Raw genomic sequence first — 20,480 nt, forward strand, 5'->3', positions numbered from 1 at the left:
CTTTGATATCACTGAGATGTGAAGCGGCAGGCACATCATTTGGGGGGAGGGGGGAGAGCGCCCATTTGGCTTAAAAAAATACACTAGAAATAATGTATATATATGCTAACTTTGAGTACATGTTCTTTGCCCCCCTCAGAAAAAGTTGAAATGATGGCCTGGGTGTGTCTGGTACTTTAATGTTCAATGTGAATGCGAGCAATATCATCACTAAGCATACACAGTTCTCTCCAGTCTGTTGACTAGGATATTTCAAAGAAAATACCTGATAAAATTTTCATATTCCGAAGGAATATTATACATCTGATGCATCTTATGATGACCCAGATCATTCCAGAGGCAAATAAATGACAATTAAAACATACCTCAGGAATATTTTCTTTGATTATTTTCACTATAGCATGGAGAACATTAATCCGACGTGGCTGCAGATACAAACAATGTTCTCTAAGTACTGCAAATGAAACACCAAAAAGAAAATAAAACACTAACACAATAACAATTCAAGCAGGATCATGACAAAAATTTCTTACATGCATATGATTCTATATTTTAATGATAAAATCTGTACCACCAAGAAATCAAAATATACATCAGGGATGAATAATTACAGAAAGCAAAAAATGAGGTTCAGAGTTATTTGCTTAATGGCACGTCTTTAAATTTCACGCTAATCAGTCAATGTATTATGAATTTGCGTGGAATAAAACATGTGATGGCAACAGACATTTAAAAAGCAACTGTGGCTTCGATACCATTTAACACAATAGGTAAATAAACTCACGTGGGTTTTCTTCCAGCTTGCTCAAATTCAAGGAATGTGCAACGGTGTCATACATACGGCTCATACACTCCTGATTGGCATCAAAGAAAATAAAGAAAACAATATTTAATGTATGCATTACGAAATCTGTGGCGATCTAAAATGCAATGAGCAGAGAGAGAATTTTCTTACAGAAACTACTACTATTGCTTAACTGTACATGCACCTCAGAGACATTCCTCTGTATAATTTCTAAGGAATCTGTACATGCCGGAATGCGTCAGAAACAACTGATATACCAGGTGATAAAGATAGTGTACAGAAAGGCTCTTGGGCAATGTAAACAAATGAAGATCAGTGATGAAAACTAACCCTCTCATTAAGGCAAGACTTTCACCTATTCTTAGAAAGCTTGTGAAAAGTGTCGTGAGAAAGGAAAGGACACTTTCATTCTCCTAGCTCAAGCCCTGCTCAATCCATTTTTTATTTAAAAAGAAATGGACAAAATTGCTGTTGAGTGTTTGACCTTGACCTTTGACAAAAAATATGAAGCATTGTCACTTCTACTGAAAACCCTGAGGTTAAGTATTGCCCTCAATGGAAATAGAGCGAACCATAGCAAGGTGCACTGCGCTCGTGCAAGTCGGCTGAATGATGTTTACCTTTTTTAGTGTGCGCACGCTTAAAATTGTTTCATCTTCTCAAATGGTAACTCACTACTACTTCTCAGGTGGTTGATTTTTTTTGCAATTTTACTTAATCGTTTAATGGCCCAACTATGAACAAAGTCACTTATTGTTTTGAAATTTGGATTTGGGGGTCCTTTTGCATGCCTATATATAGATCAACTTTGAAATTTGAAGAAAAAACTTCCTTTGTTTTTCACGATGCTCCATAAATGGAACATTGGCACTTGGGGAGAGGTGAAAGCAGAAAGTGGTATCTTCGCATCAGCCAGCTGTTAAAACCCTTTGTATGCATAGCGGAGTGACATCATCCTTGGCTAAGTCGCTATCTGGTGGCATTGTCAGCAACTGTGAGTTTTGGCCTTAGTTAGGTCCGACCGTCCTTGTACGGTCCCGTTCAGTGCACATGCACTTCAAGGAAAGATTGCCTCTGTAGTCTAGTGGTCTAGGGCGTTCACCCGGAAGGTGAAAGGACGTGGGTTCGATTCCCCACACACACAGGGGCAGTTGAATTTTCTCTTTCCAAAATATATCTTTGCATCAGCCAGCTGTTAAAAAACTTTTATGGATAGCAGAGAGTGACATCATCCTAGGGCAACATTTATTTACATTGGTACAACATATTTTAAATCAGCAAATTAATGCTATAGAATTCACAACGCTTCATACAAAAACTAATTATTTTTTTTTTATCAGGGGAAACCCCTAGTGTACATTGTAATGCATTGCAATACTTAGTGCAGTTATATGTAAGTTTAGCTCCTTACATTTTTCTGCACTTTTTTCCATGAAAAAAAATCTAGAAACAGAACAGTTATCATTCTGCATTGCATCTGGTACTAGGCTTAAGTCTACATTCACCAGATCTATATTTCTTTTATAATAAACTTTACAATACTTCAATAACATGCATACCATACTAGGTCACTTAGTCACTTACACTTCAATATCATTGAAGTTAATACAAAGAAAAATGAAATTTAAATTTTCTGAATTAATTCAATGATTTTAAAAAAAATCGGATTTAAATTAGTGTACCCTGTATCTGGGTGATTGGAAAACAGCTTTATGAAGCCTAAACACATGCTTATGTCTTTTTCTGACCACTTCTTTTACAACCCTGACAACAAATTTACTGGTCATGTACAACAGTGGTTCTCAACCTTTTTTGCCCATGGCCCCCTTACAACCATTTCTCATTCCTGTGGGTCCCCCCCCTTGCGAACATGATTAACTTCCTACCTCCTCCCGTTTCCCCGTTAATAGACAATTATTCAAATGTTGTTTAAAGTATAAATATGTGTTTGAATTTAATTAATTTTTAATTTATGAAAATAACGAAAAAGCAAAATAAACATAATACAACAGTAAAAAAATATAATTTATTTTCAATCAATGTAAACTTTGGGGTCATTCAAGTATTACATCAGCATCGGGGAGGGTTTCTGATTTGCTGAAAAGGGGAGGAGGGTTTGAAGGTTGCTTACGCCATCAACCACCTGTTTTTGAAGATATGAAATATTCTAAGCTGCTGACAAAAAGGTCAAAAATGGCTAAAAATTTGCGGACGTAATACTCGAACGACCCCTTTGCGCTTGAAGATGTCATAATGTCATTAAGTTACTGTACAGGATGAAGTTTGAATTACTTACAAATTAGTTTTTCTTGGGTAAATTTGAATTTGGATAAATCAGAATTTCGAACTAAACAGAAATTATAAATAATTCAGATTTCATAAAAAATTATTTGTATATTAATTATAAAACTTCGATACGGTGAGATTAACATTCGTGAAAATCTGATGTCTCGTTGGATGACAAGCTATTTCCAAGTGGCTATTTTGGTTCATAATGTGGCCACTCTCTCTAGCAGGCGAACGAAGCAATGTGTGAGTTGGCTTAAACACAACACAATATTTCACATAACAGACACCACTATATGTAATGAACAGGGTACATAGGTAACAAGACGTATGGTATTCTTACTGGCAAACCGTTCACCCTACAGGAATACTTTCAATTAGAAAAGTTATCCAAATAACATGTAGTACTCGGATATGTCATTCATGCTGCAAAGGGTTGTATAGTTGGTAAAATAAAAATGTTAACTATTTATACGGACACTGTGTGCTCAAAAACCCAACTAAAACACGTAGCCCTGTCTCTCCTGATGCCAACAAAACCGTTTTATCCGCATTTAACACAGTTTTTTGGTTGGTTGTTTTCAAATGAATGTTACTGTCATTAAAGTGACACTGTATATAAATACATTCATCTCGAAGCCTCATAATTATTGATAACACAAGCTTATGACTAGGACTCTGATTTTTATGACCTAAAGAAGAAACGTAGTTGCTTATAACTTATCAGCAACGATGTTTCATCTTTAGGTCATGAAAATCAGAGCCCTACTTATGATAAATTGGATGAATACACATAAAAATGTCATTGTGCTTGTTTTTGTGAAACTCTTAAAATATTTGACATTTCAAGTACGAAATTTCATTTTTCAACTACTCAGATCCTTATGCTCGGTGTTGAAATTTCCTGCAGTGTTGAAAAATCAATCAAATCTTTATGTTAACGTTACTTAAATAAGGAAACGCCGCCTTAGAGTCCAGTGGTTAGGGAGCTAGTTTTTGACTGTGCAGGTCTGGGTTCGGGCATGGATGTCTACTAACACACACTAACAAATTCCCTGGACAGATCGTAAAGATCTCTTGGGAATACGTGATAAAAAAAAAAGAATTGTGAAAAAATATTCTATGCATTTTGTTTGAAATTAATTTTTTTTAATCACTCTTTTAATAAATTTCTTTGTGGCCCCATTACCAACAGCCATGGCTCCCCTTTTGCGATACTTTCCTTTATGGCCCCCTGGAATATCCTGCGGCCCCCAGGTTGAGAACCACTGATGTACATTGATAAATTTTTATGCTTTCATAACCTTATAAACAATTATGAATAATTATAGCTTTGACCATGCAAATAAATCATCGCTTTCTCACTTTGAGTTTCATCAGAATTTCACTCTCCATAATTACACCTGGTGCCGGACACGCAGAAACAAAAACAGCCATCTGCAAATACATTTAGTGAGGAGGGAAAGAAAAACATTAATAGAAAAGAAAAGCAAAAAAATATATCACTAATTTTTTTTGTTCCTAACACAAACATCATCAAATGTGATTGATAGAGATGTAAAATTCTCGAGAATAATCTTTCGGAGAATATTCTCTGCTAGGACTACTATTATAAATAACTTGAGAATATTCCTGTAAGTGCTTGAGAATATTCCCCTGTTATTCATAATATAGCTACATATAATAGCCTTGAGAATATTCTCTGGAAGGACTACTTTCATAAATTACTGGGGAATATTCGTATATAAAATAAGAATTCTGAAGTTATTAATAATAGACCTAGTCCTTCGAGAGAATATTCTCCTTGATGAGAATATTCTTCAGTTACCGAAATTTTTCCAGAGAGTATTATCAAGAATATATGTAATAACATGTATTATAATAATCTCAGTAAATAACTTGAGAATATTATAATTATTATTTTTGTAATATTATTTTTGATAAGAATATTCTCTAGTAATTTATAATAGTAGTCCTTTGAGAGAATAGTCACTCTCCCCGTCAAGAAGATGGGAATATTAATGTTTGCAGACCACAATATTAAAGTTTGAAAGCAAGAAAATTAAACTAACAAGGGGCTGAATATTGCACAACTTTTAAAGAAATGCGAGTGATACAGAATTTAAGTGTATGTGCATTGAAGAAAACAAGAGTTCTGTATCTTCTTAGAATGAAGGTGATTGTATAAGAATAGCTTCCTTTGTCAATCAACTTTGATTTGTTGTGAACTTATTTCTGAAAATGTATCTAATTTTAAAATAATTTTTTAATGTTTTAATTTAATGGTTTCTAAAATCTTCGTAACCAAACTTTTAAAACCTCTCATCATGATCTGGAGAATATTCTCGAACTAAAAGTTGTCATTGGGGAGTGATTATACCAAAAATTGTTTTGTTGTAAATGTTTCAGGTAACGAAAACTGATTTATATTTCACAATATAAACAAAATTAGTAAAAAAATTTAAATTATTTAAAAGAAAAATGAATATTCTCGATTATTCTCTAATTTTTACATCCAGGAGAATATTCTCCGGAGAATAATCTCACCTCACATCTCTAGTGATTGATATTACTTGACTAATATAAATATAATGCTCAATGTTGACTGACGGGCTCCAAGATTTTTTGTGTTGATAATTTTTCACCAGTCCCAGAAGAAACCAAACCCTGTAGTTGATTCTAATACCAGAATTAAAGGTAAGAAAAGGAAAAATTTATTGAGGACATTAATACACATAAGAATCTACTCATCATCTATTTGTTGGATGGTCTGTTCAGCATAGTGAGAAATCAGCTCATGAGACTGCTGAAAATTGTTTTCTCAAACCAAGTTTGGATTTGGTCTTCATACTGACAAAGAATTAGTTCCAAAGGGCCAAAAAAATAAGAGTTCCAACGTTTCTCAGAAAAATATTAAAGATAAATATTGAAGATGAGATTTCAGAATAGGTGGTTACCAATATGAGAATTTATTTTGTAGACTTTGTGATCTTAAACTTGCAGCACTTTGATCTTTACTAAAACTATTGCTGAATATTTAGCTGAGATTCGGGAGATTCATTTCTCAAAAATTATTTATCTCAAGATTTTTTTCTTCTTTCAGTTTTGAGAAAAAGAGCTTCAACTGCAAGTAATTTCCTAGTCAAGCAGAACTTTACCTTCAAACCATCTGGTGCTGTTACTACCTTGCTGGCATTCCTCAATTCTATTGCAGAGTCAAGACGGTTGACAAAGAACACTGCCGCAGTTCCTTCTAACTGAAACTATAAAAAAAAATAAGATTTAGAAAAATTCAAGGAACATGTTTTTTGACAAGTTATGAGAAAAAATTTCACACACATGTAAGAAAAAACACCTTGGCATTTACAGAAAAGATCTGTGTTCATAATATTTTCTGATATGAATTTGCAAATCAACCCATGAACACTGAAATTACAGTGTATCTACATGCCCAATAGAAAATTAATTATTTTCCCCTTGAGTTTATGTGGGCCATTGCTTGAGCTTTGCTGGACACTGAAAATAACGGCAACACCAAAAGCGGTGGTCACCATTGTGGTCAGAAACGGCAAACAAGTTGCTATATATTTGTTGGACCACGGAAAAATGGCTTATGACCTTCATCCCCAAAACATAAGTTTCATTCTTCAGTAAGGAGAAATATGTAAAAAAGATAAGAAAACAGCAACCCTGGATGTTTTTTCTTTTTCTTCTAAGTCATCTTTCAGTGGTCATACAATAGTAATGATGATAACTATGCACAATAAATGAAGTAGAAGTATTTAGCAATAAAACTTTAACACATTAGCTACCCTCCTAATAAAAAATTACATGTGCATTTCTAGGCAAATACATTGACACCACTGCCTTATACAATATGAAAAAACAAAAATTGCCTTTATATCTCGAGCATTTAGTTATCTTATGACCACACAATGGCAAACTAAACTGGGTGTCTACTGTTTACAGCCCAATTCTCTTCCATAACTGAAAGGTTGGTTGTCGAAACCATTCTGTATGAAAACCCAGTTAAGATAGCCATGTGTTTATGTGGGTGCCACAGCACTACCTTTGTTTCATGAGTATACCTCCAGTTAAAAAGATTGACAAGAAACGAGCTGGCTTTGAAACTATGTACTTTGATACATCAGACAGTGTTATCTGCTCAGGAGGCGCTGTGATTTATGTTACAAATCAGAAATGAGAAATTTACCTCTCATACCTTGACCCCCCCCCCCCTCCATGATCATTGTAGAGACCTTGAATTTGACAGCGTACATCTGTGGTCACAGAAAAATGTCTATTCTGCCCACAGAATCTCAGTTTGCTTACATTATTTCTACGAATACACTAAACCTGAGAATCAAAACACATGGTTTCTATAATTACAGCCAATTTTAATTATAGTCAAACCTTGCTACAACAATATTTCTCCAAATCTTGTTTATAATTGCTCATAGGCTAAATGTTTATTGAATTCATCTTGATGCACTGGTATCCTTTACTATGATAAATTCCCGTACAACAATAATTTTTGAAAAGAATTTGAAACTACTATATATATATAACGATATTCTTTTATATCTCTCGCTAAAAATCACCTTCAATACATTTGTGCGCCCCGTCACCAAGTGCTCTCTCCCTAGGGCATCTAATAATCAGTACAGGAGGTGCAAAATATTTTTATCATACACCTGATCACCCAAAATGTTGATAAATGCAAGAGCAGCTCACCATAAGGGCACTAAGGTACCCCCATCGCAGAGAATTTCAAGGCATCAGTTAAGGCATGTCCTTAAAAGTCTTAGAACATGCTATAAACACCCTTTACACAATAGGAAATGAAAATAGGTTATCTAATACTAACATTGAATGGAATGACAGGCAACTGGCTCAGCGACACGAGAGATTTCAAGATGAATTGTCTTCCAAACTTCTTTCCTTGTGGTATCTGTAAAAAGTATGAACATGAGTGCATCTGGAATAACATTGATATATATAAAAAATAAAATATTAATCACGCATGGCAACAAAGCTACACATTTCCTTAATATCCAAGAACTGATGTTTATGCTGAATCAGCATTGCTGATAGGCCTTAACATGATGGCAGCAACTGCAGCACATACAGTTCAGTTTAAAAACAGTACAAAACTAAATATATTAATAATCTGTTTTGGACAAGTGTTCAGTAAAATACCCCTCTTTATATGATTTTTTTCATGGTATCTCCCAACCTCTCCCCCACTACAGCAGGAAGGGCACCAAGTTTACTCTTTTTCCATTCAAAATAACGGGAGCTGGGCACCAAAATATATACTAGCCCCAAGCAACGGAATAAATTTTTGTTTATGGTTGTGGCCCTGCTCATACACATACTACTGCCCCGGTAACTGGTTAACAGTATTTCCGATAAATGAAGGTTTGATAATCCAAGTTGTACTGTACTTGCTTTTAAAAAAAAAAACCTATTAAGAATAGACATATTCCGAGCACCCATAGAAAACAATGTAAACAGGCGAACGATACCAGCATTAACAAAGCCCTTTAAAAGGTTTTAAGAAGTCATATTTTCTTTACACTTACCAGGACTCTGTACCATGGACTATCTGGGAGATTTTGAAAATGGGAACCTCTTACATGGTTTCCTAAAAATAAGAATGTGAGAAAAAAGAACACAAGTTAGAAACATGCAAGTGCATTACAGATGGATTATTTTTTGCTCGGCTATAATAGGCTTTGTGGATATTATGCCGAGGTGAACAGGAAAAAAGTGTTTCCCTCCACCGGGAACTGTTTTTGTTTCTCGCCATTCTCGGTGGCGATAAACACTTTTTTCTTGTTCACCTTGGCATAATATCCAGAAAGCCTGTTGATTTCATGCAAGTACATGTTTGGAAAAATACCTAGGAATATTTATAAAAAAAACCATTCAAACTTGGAACAAGACAAACAAAAATAAATTATGGTTGAATCAAAAATAATTTTAATCTTTGATATAAGATTATCGAGAAAAACTCACTTATGAGCTTATTATTGCCTCTTTTTCTTCTATCTTTCCCATGCTTCGGATTTCTGTATGGATGCCTGTTAATAAAGAAGGAATGTTGTCTGTGAGCACATTGATTTTAAATTTTGATTAAAAAAGGTGCAAAAAAGGTACTTTTAAAGTACTTGACTGCAAAAAAGGTACTTTTTAAGAGGCAGGAAATATTATAAAACTAGCCACAATACCCTATAGCTGCCAGGGTTTTCTTCAGTTACTGGAAGGAAACCATTATAAAGGCATATATAAACTATTATACATATACAGACAGGATTAAAGAAGTGACAAACCATTGTAAAGGCATATACATGTCTGAAACGCATTGCTAGGGAACCACGGCAACCAAAGTAAACAATCCGAAAGTGATTGTTGAGGTTCAGAAATCATTGTTGCCAGACAGTTTGTTTGCTTTTTTTGCCCATTTCGGGCATTTTCCCAGGTGCTGGTGAACTTTTAAAGTACCCTATCGTTCAAGTTGAAACCTGTTTGGTATACACACACAATTTGGCGAAGATTGGTCTAAAAACTGAAGATTTGTATAGGGGACATACATACACACATATGCAGAAAATCCATTTTATACATATCGATAACACATTGCAAAAACAAAAGTAAAAGTCTTGTCATAAAAAAAACTACAAACAATTTGAGTGTTAATTGAAAGCTCTTACAAATTACCAACTTCTCTGGGTTTTAAATCCGGATCAAATCAGGGTTGGGGTTTTGGACAGGACACGCGGGATAAACTGTCCAAAAGTGTCTGAAACTGTCCAAAAGTGTCCGAAACTGTCTAAAACCTCCAAGTTTCAAAATGTTATGTGGAAACCTTTTGGATTTTTTTTTTTCCCATGATACTAACATATTACAAAAAATACTAGCAGAAAATAAAACTAAATCAAAAATATTTCAAAAAGGTGTCATTTGTTTTTTTTCCTAAGTAAACTTTCACCAAATTGATGGTTTTAAGTTGGAAATCTGATAGTAAATTAATATCACGTATATAACTGTTTAAATATAAACACTGTTTTCAGTTTTTTAGTTTGTCATAAATGTTATTTCTACTCCACATCTTATTTTTTATCTATTGTAACAGGCAAGCTGTTAACAAGGATGTACAGCAATACTTTTATTCACGAGATACGTGAGATTTAAGTTGTATCGAGAGAAGACATTCTCGAGAGTTCGATTTTAACCTTCATCACGAAGGGTTGTGTGTTTCGCATGTTAATGCAAAATAAAGGAATGCTTCATGTTCGTCGCTTCGTATACACCTCACCAATCGTCACATTGGCGCCCAACGTTTAAAATAGACGCGTGAGTGTTTTTAGCTAAGCGGACATCCTAATTAGGTAGCAAGTGAGTGAAAATGTCTTACTTAGCGAAATATCGAAAAGACGAACTCCGTCGCCTTGCCAAAGAGATGGGCGAACCTACCGAACCCGAGATGAAAGTGATAGAGCTGAAGAAGCTGATTACGTCCAGTAAAGAATACGATGAGGTCTTCGCAAAAGGGGTGCTACAGACCCTCGTAGAAGAGAGAATTTGACAAGAAGAAGCAGAAGAAAGAATTCGACAAGAAGAAACAGGGGAGAGGATTCGACGAGAAGATATGGCATCGGAACCTCAGCGGTGCGATTGGTCTAGACGTCTCAGGAACCAAACAAGTCGCGTCCGTGACTATCCACGTCATGTTTCTGGCTATCCACGTCTTGCTGTCCATAGCGAAATCCACCGATCCGCAAGAAGCTTTCATCACCAATCGGTGCAAAGGCAACCACGAGTTACTCTGACAGGCAGGCAAGTACTAGACTTACGTTTCCGCAGGAACGAACGAGTCGAACTTTCCGGTGCCAGGCGACGCAGTCCAGGATCACCAGGATATTATCACATACTGCATCGTTGTAAAATGCCAAGCCAAACAATAACGTCTAGCAATAGCTTCCATGAGTCAAGGACCCAAAACAAGTATAAGCAGTGCTAGAGAAGGGAACGATAAATGCAGGGGGAGCGGCATTAAATATTCGGATCAAAACCCTAACGCGCGTCGATCAGAAGGTCGTAGCCATGCCCAAAGAAGTCGTGAAAACAGGTTGACTCCCATGCAAAGCCTTACAAGAGTTTCTGTGAAGCAGAAGGTGGAACAAAAACGGGATGAACGTAAAGGTTATGTTGACAACGGTTCCAAGCAGAGTTCTCGAAGGAAGAACTGGTCGAAAAAGTTCACGCCACAACGAGATGGACCGTACCCTGTGCTAGCCCAGAGATCGCCTACGAGGTACATAGTCGCTGATCCGGCCAAATCGGGTGTCTCTGTCAGCGTATATCGTACTTCTGCTCTCACACCATGTGCGAAACCGGATGCTGTATCCGCAGTGCCATCACGAAAGAAGGTACGACCACTCAAAGTTGGAACTAACAAGAACACTGAACAACCTCCCACAACGCCTATTGCTGGTTCCTTGCCGGGACGTCCGCGAAACCAAAGGGGGGAGTATGTAACAGGCAAGCTGTTAACAAGGATGTACAGCAATACTTTTATTCACGAGACACGTGAGATTTAAGTTGTATCGAGAGAAGACATTCTTGAGAGTTCGATTTTAACCTTCATCACGAAGGGTTGTGTATTTCGCATGTTAATGCAAAATAAAGGAATGCTTCATGTTCGTCGCTTCGTATACACCTCACCAATCATCACAGTATGGTTATGAAGCAGGTACTGTATTTAGTACAGTGATTGTCCAAAACCCTGCCGAATCCCTCCAAACACTTTTCTTTAAAAAATATATTATATTGAAGGTACCAAATACGCATAGTCACGGTTATAATCATTGCATTATTGTGAAACTCAACATAAATATTATTTTTTATTAGATAGCAATATAATGATGTGAATATAGATCAATGGTATAGTGTTTATTTGATGCAAATTGTTCTGTTTTGACTTTTCAAACTTTTTTTAATTTTAAATTGATCTTTCTATTTTGCATTCTCAATTTTTAAAAACTAATTATAAATAAAAGAAAATATATCTGAAGAAAATGAGGCTACTATGTAGCACCTACTCATGACTAACAAAACACAATTTCACAAACACTGATTACGCCTATATGATGGATAAAAGACTTCAAGACCCAAAGTTTTTGTTAAATTTAAATTGCTGCAGTTATGAGGCTAGAAGCTAATATTTTACCGAATAAATTCAAGCTATATTTACAGTTCTATCATATGGGGGACAGCAATACGAAAAACACTGGAAGAAGGCTTATCAAAAGACTGTCTATAACACATTGTTTTTTTATTTTCATGTCGCCCAAGTTATGCATCAACTGAAAGAATATTTTCAAATTTTGTTATCTTAGAAATCATTTTGGCACAGATAGGGCAGCTAAATTAGTTATGTGTTATATCGAATGTTAAAAGGTGCAGCTGCACTTGATTATTAGTGCTCGATTATTACGCAAGTTTAATTTCATTCTGTAGTCATATCTATTGTTTTTTTCTGATTTCCATGCAACAACTTTTTATCCCATTCTTGTATCTTTCATGTTTTCATAAATCTAATATCTAACCTCAAGACAGTTCAGTTTCAATTGTTTGATAACCTGATATCAGTTATATAACCCTTTGCACATACTGTTTTGAATTTCAACATTTTATATTTAATGTAATTTTAATATTATAATATAATTTATATAATATAAAGTTTATTATTTGATAATAGAAGTTACCTCTTCGTCAAATTGCAAAGTTTTTCACTTAGTTATAAATATGAGGTTTTGGACAGATTAGGACAGTACGATTTTATATTTTATCGTACTATCCAAAATCTTGCTAACTCTGGTAAATATTGTTTATGCCTATTCATGCCTTAAAAATACAGAAGACAACTGAATGCTACTAGGGTAGCATCACAATCACCAAACTTAGAATAGGCCTATGTATCCAACTGCTTTGTAATGCAAACTGTTGTTTCACCTATTTGTGCTATAATTTTGAATGATGAATGCTAGTTACTGTCCAAGACCATGAAGAGTAATAAATACAAACATTTTTTTTTTTCAACCAGCAGAAGTTTTTAATGACTACTATACTTATTGAACCCTCAAACTAAGCAAATGAAAAACTAATAAATCAAATGGTCCACATACACCCCGTCCCCAAATAACCTTTAAAACGATACAATTTCTGCTTTGGCAGAATCATTAATTATAATCTCCAACATTTGTAATATTTGGCAATATATCAAGGATTCCCTGCTCAATTAAAATCAATTACATAAATTTTGTTGATAGAACTTGGTAAAAAGTAGGACAAAACCGAGCAAGTAGGACATTTTACTGAAAAGTAGGAAGAGTGGGAGCCCTGCAAATGGGTGCTTGTTGCACACCTCTAGCCAGTTTAATTTCTGATCTCACAGCAAAAAAATCATGTCTCTTAATTAAAATTCTTGTACTGAAATGGGTATTCTACTACCTCTCTAATATTTGGTCTAACTTTTTGGAACACCCTGTATTGTTTTCAAATAAAAAAAAAATTCAGAAAGTGACAAAAAATTTATAAAATGAAAAATAATTTACACTTTTCATGTTTCCAACCCTTTGCATATACTGTTTTGAATTTCAAAATTTTATTATACTTAATGTAATTAATAATATAATATAATTTATATAATATAAAGTTTAATTGATTATAGAAGTTACCTCTTTATCAAATTGCAAAGTTTTTCACTTATAGTTATAAATAGGAGGTTTTGGACAGTACGGTAAAAACCACTGTATTTACCATGGTTTTTACCGTACTATCCAAAACCTTGCCAACCCTGGATCAAATCGAATTTTCAAAAAATTACAGGTAGTTAGATAAATAGATAGAACCGCTCACAGCCCCGGACTGATGCAAAGCACCTTACTTCCGTTACCTCAAAAGAGGCAGAGTACAGGTAGTTAGAAGTTTATCAAGTTTTTTTTTGTTTTGTTTTACCATCAGACAGAGATAATTGATATAAACAGATTTTTTTTTCATGTATACATCGTACCTTTAGATTATGAGTAATTTGTAAGTCATCCTATTTTGTGCCCAGGCATGCCAGAACCTAGGCTAATCTACATGGGAGGGGGAGCGAGACACCAGTGGTGCCAAGAATTTCGGCAAGGTTCTGACTGTCCTAAAAATGATTCTCCTTCACAGGTGAAGTGAAACCGTTTTCCTTATATTGTATCACAAAAAAAAAGAAGAGAAAAATTGATTTCTACTATTTACAAATGTTAGAATTTTCAAAGTCTATAAAAAAAATCAAGTAGCCTATTGTCTAAGCCAGGGATGGTCAACCCTTTTCCAAGCCGTGTCATAATCAAGATTATTTTTAATGTGCACGGCACTCTACATATTTTAACACATGCAAACCTTACACACGCCCCGTTTTTACAGAATCAGAACATTGTGCGAGTCCCTGTAAAATATTATTAGGCCGTTCTCTTATTTTTGCAAAAATGTTCAGTTGGCACTCTTTAGTTCTAAATTGTCTTCACTTTTGAGTCAAAAATTTGATTATCACAATGCAGATTGTGTATGTATGTACATCAGTAGAAGTTCATCTTATCTACACCATGTTGAGATACAGGAACCTGAGGACTCAAAGTGCTTTGCCCCACCTTCCCAATAAAATTTGTAATAGGACTTACCCCCCCCCCCAAGAATTCACGGATATACAATGTAAATTATATCATACAATGCATGTCTTCCATGCGGACAATCCTGAATCTCGTACACATGGGACGTCCAGCAACTATACTCAAAAATAAACTGAAGAGAAACGCATTGAATAAAAAGTCATCACATAATTATTTTAAGAGTGCTTGCCATACTAAATATAGGTTTGGCAGCCCTACAATACCATCACTCATAAGAAAAGGATAATTTAAAAATTCAGAATTTCATCGATATTGAAAACAAAATAGAATATAGAATTTCTTTAGTTTTTGAAAAGTTTGTGCACCACTCCTGATACCACGGCATGCCGATTGTGGCACAGATGCTGTGGGGTTTGGTTCAAAACATTAATTTACGAGTAGTTTGCAGGTTTCTCATAGGCCTTATTTACATGGGGAAATAAAAAAACTGGTATATTTCTCTCACCAAACCAAACTTGATCTTACACAAGTAAACAGGGCTGTAGAAAGATTTCAACCCTTTTTTTTGCATCGCTATTAAAATGTGTAATTTAACTGATTCATCATTGCAAAGTCATGCTGGTGGATTTTCACCGATACAGGCAAGGAAGAAAAAAATAGGCCTAATAACACTCACAATTTCCTTTCTGTATTCCATGATGATCCTGGAGCATTCATATCGACATCCCCATCAGCATCATGATAACGTGAACGACTGCCACCTGAAATGAAAATCACATGGATTCATAAAGCTATATCCTGGGTAGGTTGTAGACAAAAAGATGAATGAAATAGAATAGTGAGCAAACAATGGATTGATGTTATCAGATTGTTACAAGAAAAAAAAAAAATTGAAAGATCGCTAAAACACTTTTTATTAATCAACTAAGTTGAACAAAATATTTAAGCAGGAAATCATCAGTTAAGGATAGGATTACCACGTCAATAAGTTATTTTATTACAAGAAAAATGCAAAATATACAAAAAAAATTCACCTCTAGGATTTACCCTCGTGTAACCAAACTTTCTGTGGCGTCCTATTGGTCCCCTTTGACTCGGGACTCTATCTCTATCATCATGATCTAATTATTGAAAAGAAAACAAATGACATTATCACACTATCACGAAATGTGAAATCAACCCAAAAAAAACGCCATATATTATATATAATATAAATATGCAAATATCTCAATCTAAAACATTTTTTTGAAAGATATCCACCGAAAATTCTCATACCCAGGGCGAAAAACGTAAAAATGAGATATAACCCCCTTATCTTACCAAAAAGAGGTTACTGTACATGAACACAGTAAAAACATTTTGGGGCAACCCTCAAAAATGCCGCCGAAACGGAAGAAAAAAAAAAAGATTTTTCCCTCCTCTTCAACCAGCATGTGAAAATGTCACCGGACTACTGCAAACACAATCAGTGTGATGGTCTATTAGTCTGTTATAACGAAGTTCTGTTTTCCAAAATTGGAGGATTGTTTCTGAATCTCTTCAAACATGAACTTAATATATTGATTATTGTACACGCAGAATCCCTTTATAACAAACAATAGGAACCATAACAAACACCAAGAGACCGGAGAAATCACTTTGTTATAACGAAATTTCATTATAAAGGAATTCCAGGTTTTCGCACTGTTCCTATGTAAACTTGTCTGGAGGATTAGAAAAATGTTCGTTAAAACGATTTTTTTCCCTACAACAGGACTCGACTGTAGTAGCCTAAACAGCTGTTCAGCTAAGTTGAGGTATTTTTATTTTCACATATGCTGTAAAAAATAAGGGTGAATTTTGAACGTTTTCATTTTCGAGAATTTCTCGCAGCCCCCCCCCCTGTTCAATAACACGACCCACACTTCGGGAACCACTGCGTTAAATAAATTAGGATAAAGTACAAACTTAAGACACAAATTTCAATCACGACTGATCCAATCAATTAGCACAACAAATATTTCTGTACCGTGACTAACAATTGAACAATTAACCGATCTAATTCATCAAGACCAGCCCTACTTTTTTTGCCCCGTATTTATTCCAAAGGTTTTCACCCAAGAGTCCTCGGAGAGGTTTTAGGAAGGAGGAGTCCATGAGCTTGGAGGGGGGAAGAGAACAATTAACATTGTTTGTACTTTATTGCGCGCTGATTACACTAGTCTGCATTTTTAAACTTTTCGTCAGATGATTCCTTAAAAGTCAGTGTTCCTGAATCAATTTTTGATGCTGATTCCAGAAATGACTTCCATTTTTGTCTATCGTGTCAGGTTTTTACAAAAAATAAGAAGTCATGTTTTCAATATTTTAACTAATGTAATCAAAAATCAATCACCATTTCATACAAAGTATTTGGTTACACACTTTAAAAATACTGTAAAGAGCTGTCCTAATAATTTCACGACTATTCTTTAATAAAACGAAAAGTAAACAGTGTTCCATTTAACAAACTTTCTCCTTTTTGACTTTCTTACAGATCCTCCATCAATTCTGTCCATGGGCGGAGATATGCCCCCCCCCCCAGCATCAAAAAGGGAGTGGGCAGATCTAATGTATATGTTGTGTATGAATCGACATCATCATCGTGCCCCCCCCCCCCCAGACTTCCAAGTCTATCTGTGCCTATGATTCTGTCCCTCTTCAACATCCAACAATAAGCAAGATTTTTTTGGGGTCTACGAGCGGTTCGTGCAGGATATATTCAGTCCCCCAAACTCTCACAATCCAATGCTTTTGCTTTGCCCGACTGTTCCATTCACATAGAAAGCAAGGCATTTTTGTGTACCCAGCTTGTTGTGTTGTAATAGTATTCCTATAAGTTTGAAGTTATCACAGATGAGCCATTTGTGTAACACATACTGAATATTTCTTAACAGTTCCTTCATGTTCTCAAATGTCTCTTTCATTTGAAATAAATGGGCCACAGGAATGAAGAATGAACCCAAATACATTCCCATTAGGCAGTAACACGACTTTGAGACTACTCTCGGAAGAGTCATGTTCAATGCCTTAGAAGTGCATCAACTTGTTTATGTTATTGCAGTAAACCAATGAATCTTCTTTGAGAATAAAGGAAGTAGTTCCTTTTCTCTGTGTGTGTACCAAGAAAAATGTGTTCCTGGTGCCAGAAGATTCTTGCTTTTAAGCCAGGAGCCAAGTAGTTCTGCAGATTCCTTAGGCACGTACTAGATCATTAAGTTCACTCTGGGGGAACTGTTGTGAATCAAAGTCATCTTCAGGCTCATAGACATCATCACTATCATTTTCTGAGATTGCAGCATGTTCACATTCAACATCGTCTGCACGTTTTGTAAAGCAGCTGGAGGAACAGGGGCAGGCAGTTCTTGTCCATGTGGAACTGACCTAATGGCTGAAGGAATGGTTGGATACATAATTTTGTTCTTATTTTTTGCATTGCACCCCTGTACATTAATTAAGCAGAAGTAACAGTCATTAAGGTGGTCTTTAGGCTCCCTCCACACCATAGGAATTGCAAACGGCATGCACGTTTCCTTTCCGTTTGTCCATAACCTTAACCTTTCAACACAATAGCGACAAACTTTCTTTGGCGCCCATGCCTTATCCTGATCACGTAGTTTTATTTTATAATAAGCATAGTAAGCTCAGGGCCGTCTTAAGAACATCATGGGGGGCCCCTTCGCCAAGTGATTTTTCTGAGGCCCCACCTTAGAAATTCTCGAAAAATTTAACTACTCATCTTTCTGACACCCCTCTTCTCGTGAGGTGCCCGGGTGGGCCCATGCGTTAAGACGGCACTGAGTAGGCTCTCTTCACAAAGTCTGCGTTCTTTGCTCAAGTACTACAAAATTTCCACAAATGTAATAGAAAACGGAACAGATGCAGTATGGTCCGCCACGACTCTGGCGACTTTTTTCTCGCGATAAGTCGCCAAGATCGTCATAATGCTTCTCTGGGTTGACGTATTTTTTAACACTTTTCCGGTTTCGTTAAGTGATACTAGATGGCGCTAGCTTCGCCAAACAGGATTTCTCTTTTGTTCACCGCATTTTTTCAAAAATTCTAAGCAGCCGTTGTTCCATTTCCAGCGTGTCTCTCTCTCTCTCATTATTATTCCTCCCTTCTGTAGCTCTAGTTATTTGGATTATTATCTGGTCAGGTCGTATCATACCATTTTATTATTTCGTTGTATTTATTAGTTATTCATCCATTGCCATGCCTTCTGTTTTATCGGTTTATTATTTAAAATGAACGTACAGAATTTTTCATGCCCGGATCCGTTTATTTAAAAAAAAGGGTCCGGGTTTTAGTTTTAATGCATAGAATATTTATGCCCGGAATTCCTTATGCCCCTATCTTTTTATTATTAAAAAAATGGGCCAGGTGTAATTTTTTTTAACTGATATTTTTTTCTATTTTTATGCTTGGTGGTTTTTATTATGTTTTGCACGCAGATGTTTTTTTTTCGGCGTCCGTAGTGTCTGACGGCCTTGGCGACTCTTCATAGGGCCATCAGACGTGTGTGGCGCCAAATAATCGCCAAGTGGCGGACCATACGACAGCTGTTCCCCCGGATCCGTTTATTTAAAAAAAAGGGTCCGGGTTTTAGTTTTAATACATAGAATATTTATGCCCAGAATTCCTTATGCCCCGATCTTATTATTATTAAAAAAATGGGCCAGGTGTAATTTTTTCTGATATTTGTTTTGATTTTTATGCTTGGTGGTTTCTATTATGTTTTGCACACTGATGTTTTTTTTCGGCGTCTGTAGTGTCTGACAGCCTTGGCGACTCTTCATCAGGCCATCAGACATGTGTGGCGCCAAATAATCGCCAAGTGGCGGACCATACGACAGCTGTTCCCAATTTTCGGATGAGAGATAAACATAGATTGGTTTAAAACCTGAATTTAACCAATCTATGTTGATCTCTCATCCGAAAATTGTGACTACAGTTTAAACCATGTTGGTGAATACTGCCCTTTTTCAAAATCAACTCGGGTCGATTGCAAACGAACTGTACGTGATAGAAAAAAAAACTAAGAACAGTTCTGTAATCAGCATAAAAGAAGTGAGCTAAGGACAGTTATTAGTTTTCAATCATCTGATATCGTACAGACTAGTGTTATCATTCCGTAGGTCCGTCTGCTCAGTCTTAATGTCACAGGGGCTGGGTAGTCCCGGGCTTTCATCTTCTTGGAACAAAATGGGTCAGAGGAACAGTACCGTCTTAACGCGTGGGCCCAGGGGCCTCACAAAAATAAGATCCAGTTGAAATTTTCTAGGATTCACCAGGTAGGGCCTCCGAAAAACCACTTGGTCCGGGGGCCCATGATACTCTTAAGACGGCCTTGCAGAGGAACATGAAAAGGTTAAGGACCCCCCCTAAAATCTTGTGACTTCAGGTTCGGATCATCCCACTGCAATTCGATAACACGGCTCCAAAACCATATTTAATGAGCGAAAATACATTTAGGAGCGGTGAATGTAATTCGAATTGTGCGAACTCATTATTTAATAAATGGTCGAATTGAATTCAATAAAAACTCACCGAAATACGGATTTCTAGACATCTTGAACCTTTTTCTTTTAAGGAAGCAACCACGGTGACGATGCAGACAATTTCACATCAATCAGCCAACATTGATAACCGTGATAGCGTTTTTTGCCTTTTAGTTTTACTTCCGATTTTGGATT

The 20,480-nt window shown here is 35.9% G+C and overlaps 1 protein-coding gene across 1 annotated transcript in view; it reads right to left on the bottom strand.

Moving 5' to 3' along the window:
- Window positions 1-20,437, bottom strand: part of LOC149067858 (nuclear RNA export factor 1-like) — a 35,905-nt gene extending 15,468 nt beyond the window's left edge. Inside the window, exons 1-10 of the mRNA XM_089252314.1 lie at window positions 20,335-20,437; window positions 15,801-15,887; window positions 15,443-15,527; window positions 9,113-9,177; window positions 8,677-8,738; window positions 7,959-8,042; window positions 6,250-6,354; window positions 4,457-4,528; window positions 785-854; window positions 366-454 (exon numbers count right to left, since the gene is read on the bottom strand). Coding sequence (XP_089108440.1) covers window positions 366-454; window positions 785-854; window positions 4,457-4,528; window positions 6,250-6,354; window positions 7,959-8,042; window positions 8,677-8,738; window positions 9,113-9,177; window positions 15,443-15,527; window positions 15,801-15,887; window positions 20,335-20,356 — 741 coding nt within the window. The 5' untranslated portion in view covers window positions 20,357-20,437. The remainder of the gene's footprint in view (window positions 1-365; window positions 455-784; window positions 855-4,456; window positions 4,529-6,249; window positions 6,355-7,958; window positions 8,043-8,676; window positions 8,739-9,112; window positions 9,178-15,442; window positions 15,528-15,800; window positions 15,888-20,334) is intronic.
- Window positions 20,438-20,480: the final 43 nt, after the last annotated feature.

Source organism: Pholcus phalangioides, unplaced genomic scaffold (genome assembly GCF_987345545.1).
Source record: "Pholcus phalangioides strain wild (caught in Gottingen) unplaced genomic scaffold, Ppha-v1.0 ptg000028l_1, whole genome shotgun sequence".
Classification (NCBI taxonomy): domain Eukaryota; kingdom Metazoa; phylum Arthropoda; class Arachnida; order Araneae; family Pholcidae; genus Pholcus; species Pholcus phalangioides.